This window comes from Mustela lutreola, chromosome 1, assembly GCF_030435805.1.
Source record: "Mustela lutreola isolate mMusLut2 chromosome 1, mMusLut2.pri, whole genome shotgun sequence".
NCBI classification, from domain to species: domain Eukaryota; kingdom Metazoa; phylum Chordata; class Mammalia; order Carnivora; family Mustelidae; genus Mustela; species Mustela lutreola.
Genome location: NC_081290.1, coordinates 163187838 through 163196481, shown reverse-complemented (window position 1 = coordinate 163196481; position 8644 = coordinate 163187838). Strand labels below are relative to the sequence as shown.

Below are 8644 nucleotides of genomic sequence, written 5' to 3'. Positions count from 1 at the left end.
GGGGCACCTGGGTGGCTCAGTCGGTTAACCCTCTGCCTTCCCCTCGGGTCATAATCCTGGGGTCCTGGGATCGAGCCCCACATCGGGCCCCCTGCTTGGTGCAGAGCCTGCTTCTCCCTTTCCCTCTCCCCTTGCTTGTATTCCCTCTCTCCCTGTTTCTGTCTCTGTCAAATAAATCAATAAATAAAATCTTTTAAAAAAATCTGATCTTGGAAAAATGTAACACAACTCACTTAACAACTGAGAGCTAGGCAGATGGTTACTTGGTAGAAGCACTGAACATAGAGTCAATCACCTGTCATAAATGTAAGCCTGGTGGTCACAGACACTTTCCTCTTGTAAGGAATACCCCCACACACACACCAGGGTGCCTGGGTGGCTCAGTCCTTAAGCCTTGGCTCAAGCCATGATCCCAGGGTCTTGGAATTGTGAGTCCCGCATCTGGCTCCCTGCTCAGCGGGGAGCCTGCTTCTCCCTCTCTCTGCCCCTCTTCCAGCTTGTACTCTCTCTCTCATTTGCTCACTCTCTGTCTCACAAATAAATAAAATCTTAAAAAAAAAAAAAAAAAGGGAATGCCATCTCAAAGCGAAAGAGGGATGGTCTTTTCCTTATGATGGAGATTTAAACTATAACCCTTATTTTTTTTTTAAATCTTATCTTAATTGACTAAGGAATATTTATTGACAATTCCAGATTTAAAGTCTACATACTGGAGTGCCTGGGTGGCTCAGTCGCCTTCGGCTCAGGTCATGATCCCAGGGTTCTGGGATTGAGCCGGCATCAGGCTCCCTGCTCCACTGGAGGCCTGCGTCTCCCTCTCCCACTTCCCCTGCTTGTGTTCCATCTCTCACGGTCTCTCTCTCTCTCTGTCAAATAAATAAATAAAATCTTTAAAAAAAATAATAAAGTCTACATACTGCCCTTTTCAACCTCAGGAGCACAACACTAACTATAATTGCAAGACACTGTAGGGGTATTTCTAACCGTATTTTTGTTAACAGCAAAAGTAGAGAAATAATAGAGAAAAAGATGATAATGAAAAGGAGAGGAAATGTAAGGAAATGGTACTCTTGTTTTTAGCTTAAGCACATAAAATTTAAGAGATGAAAGCTTTCCATAGTCAGGTGTAGTTAACAAAGAACCAAGGAGTCTGTTTTCCCACATTGGTGAAAACAACCAGGACATATTCAGAAATGAGCAAATGTGGGACGAGTACATTTTGATTAAATATTCAAATTTATTAAATAGAATTTACCTTTTGGTGAGTTAGTGGTGAAGGGGTAAAGAACCAGGTTTTCACCATCTAAAAATATTGTCCAGGAGAAAAAAGGAGTCTGGTTTCCCTACTAGTGCCTGCCAAAGACAAATGTATTTGATCCCTTGTTTCCCTTAATAAAACGAGCTTGTTTTCAGTCTTCAATTTGCATAACTTCAAACATATTTGGGGAGGGAAGTCATAATTTCCCCTAAAATTCAGGCTTCCTTCCCCTGGTGTTTGACATATGGACATAGGGCGGCCTCCTTTCTTTATGCGCAATTAAGACAAGGATTATGTTTTGGAAGAAACCCTGCAGAGGGAGAGGGGGCTGTGAGAGAAGAAATCAGCTAGCGGATCTCCAGGGCTGCAGCCATTTCATTTCCCCGGGGACTCGGATATATCCCGACGAGTCAGAACTTCTGGGCTTCATTTTTTATTTTAATTCGCGGTGGCGTAGGAGGTAAGTAGAGGTGGAGAAATTATAGTGGCCTACACACATGGACACACACAAATATATGTAGGATATTTACTCAAGGTGCTGAGGTGTGTACACGGGATAAAATGCAGTGACCTTGAAGGGGAGAACCAGAATGTACAGTATACCTTCCCAGAGAGCAACCGCGTCCCCGAGAATGAAGGCGGAGTCCTCGGGGAGCAGCCCGGCGCCCCCGGGGAGTGGGGGTGGGGGGAGGGGGAATGCGGGGGGGGGGGGGGAGAGGAAAGGGGAGGAAGGGGGGAAAGGGGGAGACGAAGAGGGAGGGGCGGTTTACTCTCCCAGGAGGGCTTGGCTCACACAATAGTCTCTGTCCCAGACCTCCTGGATCCTCTCCCCAACCCCCGACTCCCGCTCCTCACTCGAGTTCCCACACTTCACTCCGCTACTTTTTACATTCATTCCCCAAACTCTAGCCTCTAATGGAGGATCGTGGGCCTCTAGGGCACCCCAGCCCACTCACAGCCCCCCTCCTCCGGGCCAGGCCCCCGGGCTGCCGCACACAAATTAAAGAGTCACCAGCCTCGCTATTGCTCCGATACCGGAAACTGCCAACCATCCTACAGACTTTCCTTCCTCCCACTGCTGCCCCGCGCACTTTAGGTCCAGGAGAGAGAAATGTCCCCAGTGCCTCAGCGGGATGGCCTGTTGGGGGCAATTCGAAGTTCAGGGATAGCTCAGGGAGAAGTACCATCGGGTCGCCTATTCCCTCCGCCGTCGCTCATCCAGGCCGAAGCCGGTATGCGGAGAGACTGGGGGGACGGAGCCCCAGGACACGGTGGGCGGACGGAGCCCAGGCGCCTCACCAGGCCCTGACACCCTGCAGCGGGGCGGGCAGAGGGCTCTGCGGGCTGGCGCTGGGGCCACCCACAGCGAAGCCGGCGCGGGCCAGAGGTGCGGGCGCCACGGGACCCGGGGACGCACCCGCGTAGCCACCACCGTAGCCGGCCCCGAAAGGAGAGCCCGCGTAGCCGCCGTAACAGGAATAGGGCGCCGCGGCCGCGCTGTAAGGGCCGGAAAAGGCCGGTGCGCCGGGACCCAGGCAGGGCTTGCCATCCCGCACAAGCACGGGCACCGCCACTCGGCGCGGCGCTAAGGGGTGGCCCGCCAGTTCTAGGGACTTGTCCTGGCGCTGTCTCTTGCACTTGTAGCGCCGGTTCTGGAACCAGATCTTGACCTGCGTCGGCGTGAGCTGCAGCGCGCCGGCCAGGTGCTCGCGCTCGGGCGCGGACAGGTACCGCTGCTGCTTGAAGCGCCGCTCCAGCGCCAGAACCTGCGCCTGCGAAAAAAGCACGCGCGGCTTCCGCCGCTGCCGCGCCTTGGGCTGCTCCATGCTGTTCCCGCGCGCGCCGATGCCAACGTCGCCAACGCAGCGCTCCGGACCCCTGGTCCCGCTGTGGAGGGGCGGGGCTGCGCTGAGGCCCGGCTCTAAAAGCACAGGAAGGAATAGCGTCAGCGCCCAGCCTCAGGCTTACCTGAGCAAGTGTTGGGTTGTTTTTCGGGGGCTACCCTCTCCCCTGGTAGCCTTCACGTCGCGTCCCCTTCGGTCCCCTTTGCTAACACCCCCCTCCCGTCCCAGGAGGGTCTGTATGTTCCTTTCCCCCAAGCCCTGTGACGATTGTCCCTGTAGGCACATACTTAAATTTTGACATTCTAGGGTCTTCGGTGTGCGGCCCTTTCCCAAAAGGTAGCTGATCTAAGACAACTCCATTTTCTTCTTAGAATGTATGTGTATAGGTGGGGTGGGGGTGATTCGCTGTAATTCGATTCTAAAGTGTGGTCGAGTTTGGGAGAGCTTTTGCCGCAAGGACCGAGTGCAAATGTGGGGGACTATTAGATGGAAATTGACTTTGGACTGCCCTTGGTGGAAAGAAGGGGTGTAGAAAGGGGGAGAGATCGAGATAGAGAGAAAGAGAAAGCGCTGAAACTTGGCGACGCGCTTGCCCGTGGGTTCTTGTCTGCCTGGTTATCTGTGGTGGTCCCCCACCCATCACCGGGTGTCCCATCCAAGCTCAGGGGTGGGTGTCCTGAGTATCTTCCACCTTCACCGCACCTTTGCACACACCCTTGTCTTTTTGGTTGTCAAGTGCACCGGCACCAGGGACCCGTCCCATTTTTCTTGGATGTTATGCTCTGTAAATTAGCAAAATAAAATAAAGGTGAACGAAATATTTTTCTGACTCCTAATTCTTGGCTCGGAAACCGAGTGTCCCTTGGAGGCATATACAAAGTTTAGATCTACATTTCGCTTTTTAAAAAGCGGCCTCTTTCTCCTTTGGGTTGTCTTTGGTAAGCAGGTTTCGCTCTGACTTCCTCTTCCCTGGGGTGGTGTCCTACCCAGTCACCCCGCCGTGGCTGTGTCTGAGGCCCACTGAAATACAGCCTTTCCTTGCCTTCTTCCCACCTCTCTTCTGTCTTGGCTAAGCTGTGTTTTAACCCAAGGGTGGGTAGAGAGGAAACGCTGAGTTTTCATGGGAAGGCATGCCAGGAGAAACCAGGAACGTGGAGTGGCTGTAAGTTCATGGCCAGGCGACGCACCTAATTAGAGAAGGTGCGGGTTGGAACCCGACTTCAAATCCCCAACCCCAGTGGCACAATTTCCTATGAGCAGGAGATGGGACTCTTTGGTATTTGAAGTTTGAGGAAATGAAAACTTTCTTCAGACAAGCCAGTGCTCAGAGAAACTGAGGCCATCTCGTCCTTTAAAGAAGAAAAATACGCACTACGGTTTTATTCTTAACAAATGGAAAAGTTACAGCTGACCTTCAGCAACTCTTTGGAACTAGCAGGACCCCACTTGAGAGTCGCTGGCCAGGCAGGCCATAGGGCTGCGGGGCACGCTCTTGGTCACTGTCTGGAGGCCCTCTCGCCCTGTGTCCTTGAAAGCAAGATGGTTTCGCTGGGAACAGATGAGTGGATTGCTTACCAGGAAGGTTCGATCATTGCGGTGGCCCTGGGCTTGGTTCCTGGGGCTGGATGTGGGTCCCTTCTGGGTGTCCAGGGCGGGCAGCCGCTTAAGAGATGCTGCTCAAAGTTTGCCAGAAGAGGAAGGTGCTGTGTGAGCCTTCAGCTGCTAGGTGACAGCAGGACTGTGACCCTTTCTCAGCAAGGCCAGAGTGAATGCGGAGGTGGTTGAGCATCTCCGAAGGCATTAGTGTTTACAGTCCATGGCAGAACACCCCCAGACTTCTCTGCAAACGCAGCAAAGTCCAATGTTCTCCAGGCTCCTGCAGTTGATGAATAAGGAGACTACTAGTCGAGGAACAACTGCAAACTAACCCCTTTCCTTATTCGTTGCGCCTTGAATGGGTGGGCGGTGGCACAGCCGGGCAGGGGAAGGCTGATCTTCGAGGCCTCCCTGGGGCTCCCCGACGGGCACCAGGAAACTGTAGACCGAGGTGCAAAGTTTTGTCCAGAGGTAGAGTGGCTTTTTCATCCCTCCGAATGTTGAGACTCCTCTGCGGAAGTTTCCTGGGTCGCAGGACACAAGACAAGACAACTCACTGACTGCTCCTTCCCTTCCTGTGGATGGACACAGGGGCTGGGAGCTCGCTGTCCATGCCCCCGGGGTTGTGCTTTCGGAGAGCGGGCGCCCAGACTCTCCAGAGTCCTTTCCCAGAGCAGTGAAACCGGAGCTCCCCTTCTATGCTCCCAGGTACGGAGGGTTGGCCGTCCAGGCCTAGGGACTCAGATGCTAACTGATCTGGTCGCCACTCTCATTGTCCGGACCAGGAGTCCAGGCGGAGGATTGACTGAGCTGGCCAGGCCACTTAGCAAGCCCCAAGAAAGGGCTGCGATTGACCCCAGAGCCAGCCGAGTTTCCACTCCCCGGCGGTCGGCTAATGTGATTGCTACACTTCTGGCAGATGCTTTAGGGTAGAGAGACGCGGACGTTGGCAGGGAAGTCTGGTGGTGGTGGAGCACAGCTAAGATACTGCAGAGGGCTTCACTGTAAGAAAGAGGAGCTGGAGTTTCTGGGTAGTGTGGCTGGCTGCGAGAGGGCATGATGTGTTTTTGGGAATCAGAGGACAGGCTGTGGAAATTATGAACGCCTAAGATGCGGGACTTATTTTGTTAGGGATGCGGGAAGCACACTGGGTGTCTGGAGGAGATGGGAAGAGGGGGCTGAGAGATCTGCCATTTGGAATCCTCTAATAAGAGAAAATGGGGCTAGGCCTTTGGAGCAGGAAAGACCCAGAGATGCCCGCACGTGTCACCCGCACGCGTCAGCTGGTAGTGATGATGCCCCCAAAGCCATGATCTCCTGGTAGGAGCCAAGACCTGAGCACACGTACTCACCTGGCTCCCCGACCCGTTCCGCGTCCATGTCCGTGACTGTCTCACAGGGACCACCAGGAGACCCCAACTCGTCCTGTCTTCTGCCGCTGTCGCCGCAGCCGGCCCTGCAGGTGCTGGGAACCTCTGCCTTTCGCGGTTCTGGAACAAATCGCAGACACTGAAAGCTTTCAGGGATCTTCTGTGTCCCCCGGAGTTGCACGGACTCGGAATCAATCTGCTCTCGCTCCAGCCTGAGGATGTCATTGACCGAGAAGGGGGTGGAGGTGACAGGGTTCAGCAGCATTCCAAAGGCGGAGGAGGCGGGGATGGGGTGGCCCCGGTCCCCCAGGAGCCCAGCACCCGGAGCGCCCCGTCTTGGCGCTGCAGGCACTGCAGACCCGAGGTCTGGGACAGAGGCCCAGTATCCAGCACTGCGCCTTTCTCTGGGCCATCCCTGCCGACGGGGTGACCGAGGCCAAGTGACAAGATCGCTCTCATTGGTCCCGGCAGAAACCACGTGCAAACCCGCACCTTCCTCCCCCAGGAGCTTTCTTCCCTCGCCCTACTAATTCCACTCCAACCCCCAGCCACCCTCTGAAAGATTTGGTTTGTGTTGACGGCTCTCAAAAGCAGGGGAAACGGGAGAGAGTGCTGAGCGCTGCCGTTCTCCAGGTGAACACGGTTCAGGCTGGAGCCGCCAAGATCAATCCCCTGTCCAAGGGGGTTCTCCTAGAGGACATAAGGGCTTGGGGGGGGTGGAACTCTTGCTCTACAACCCAGCCTACCCATCGGGCCCAGCGTTAACTCAATTCTCCAATCTTCCACCGAGGAAAACTGAGGTGGAGACAGCTGGGCACCCGTGGGATTGAAGGAACACGCTGGAGTCTTAGTGGGCGCAGGGTGGGGGCCATTCGGCGGGGAACCGGATCCAGGCTGCCGAGGCTGGGTGGCGGACAAGCTAGTCTTCACCCGTCCATGTCTTCACCTGTCCATGAGCGGGAAACGTCTCACTTAGAGCAGAATCTGGGTCTGGGGATTCCAGATCAGCCATTTCATAGGAGGAGCTTCTCAGCTTGGGGGGTGAAGAAAGGGCTAGGAAGCTATACTAGGTGGGGGGCGCCTCTTTGCCAGCTCCACAGGCGGATGTGGAAAGGTAATAACCCCAGCCCTCTGGAAGGTGCCAGATAGGGACTCACCTTGCCCTTCTTGTCCCCCAGTTCCTTCTCTCCCTCTTTATTCTCCCTAACGTTGATTGTTTTCAATGAACATGGTGTGTCCTCGTGTCCCCTTTCCCCCACCCCCAAGGGGTGGGAAGTTTTGACCAGCATTAGATCTTCAGAAAACCTCCTCTCACAAGGCTGGCACCCAGTGAAGAGAGACTGTGGGGGCGCCTTGGTGGGTCAGTGGGCTAAGCATCAGCCTTTGGCTCCAAATGTGATCTCAGGTCCTAGGGTCCAGCTGGCTTGGGGCTCCCTGCTCAGCAGGGAGCCTGCTTCTCCTTCCCTCTCCCTTTTTCATCTCCCTGCTCCCCTGCTTGTGCTCTGGCTCTCTCTCTCTCTGTCAAATAAATAAATAAAATCTTTAAAAAGAGAGAGAGAGAGGGAGAAACTGTGTACAGTGGCTATGAATGTAGGGGTGGAGTCAAAATGTCTAGCCCTTGCTCTGGAACACATCAACCGTGGGATTCTGCCAAAGTTTACCTCTGTCAACTTAGGTTTAATTTTAAAATGGAGATAAGAATAAGCCCATCATAGGATGATTGTGAGAACGGAGATAATGTGTATGAGACCATCAATGGCCGTCCACTGCTATTGCTCATGCTACCTTGGTTCAATTAAGAAAACATGATTTGAGGTCAGCAGTCTTAGCACAGACTCTAAGGAGTTTAAAAATATCTTTTAATCAAAATGAGATCTCACTAGAGTTCCTCTTTGGGATTTCAGACCAACTATTTCTTAAATAGATCTTGAGAGAATTCAATATTACAAGAATGGTCTGGGCTTTATTACTACCTGAAAATCCAGATGAGTCCAACTCATCTCCCTAGGCTATGGGCACAAAATTTCTCACAAAACTGCAGCACAACCAACTAATGATTTCTTATACATCATTTCATTTAGTCTTTACATCAAAGCTATACCCCAAGTGTTCCCAGTTTCTCCTTCCTCCCCTTCTTCCTTTCTTCCTTCTTGTCTTCTTCAGTGAGGAGTCACCATCAGAGAGGTTAAGCTGCTCTGAGGTGGCCCAGCTCTCCAACAGCAGGGTGCACCAGGAATCTGGTTTTGCGGAAACAGTACACCCCCCCAACTTTTTGTCTGAAGGAGATAGGGCTTTATCTCCCAGAGACCTTGAAATCTTGTGATAACACATACGTTTCTTTAATTTTTTTTCTGATTATAAAAGTTATTATTCACCTTTTGGGGGGAAAAATAAGAAAAGTCGAAAAGAAAACAAGAGTCATCCAGAGGTGACCTACTTCCTTCTTTCTATATCTTTGCATAGGCTATATGCGAATTTGTATATTTTAAATTTACATCATAAGTGTGTCCAGGACTTCATTAAAGAGTTTTTTATGAATATGTTTTAAAATTACAATATAATAGTCCATGTTACGG

At 52.6% G+C, this 8644-nt stretch overlaps 1 protein-coding gene across 1 annotated transcript; it reads right to left on the bottom strand.

The window, feature by feature from the left end:
- Positions 1-2553: 2553 nt before the first annotated feature.
- NKX2-6 (NK2 homeobox 6) lies at positions 2554-6426 on the bottom strand. Its single transcript, XM_059155568.1, has 2 exons — positions 6051-6426; positions 2554-3179 (listed from the first exon to the last, which is right to left on the bottom strand). The coding sequence occupies exons 1-2, from the start codon at positions 6331-6333 to the stop codon at positions 2554-2556; spliced, it is 909 nt and encodes a 302-aa protein (XP_059011551.1). The 5' UTR covers positions 6334-6426.
- Positions 6427-8644: the final 2218 nt, after the last annotated feature.

Excerpts from the sequence above, each read along its gene's own strand:
- NKX2-6 (XM_059155568.1), bottom strand. The coding sequence starts at position 6,333 with ATGCTGCTGAACCCTGTCACCTCCACCCCCTTCTCGGTCAATGACATC. Across the intron at positions 3,180-6,050 it reads GGAACGGGTCGGGGAGCCAG|AGCCGGGCCTCAGCGCAGCC; the intron begins GTGAGTACGTGT and ends CTGTGCTTTTAG.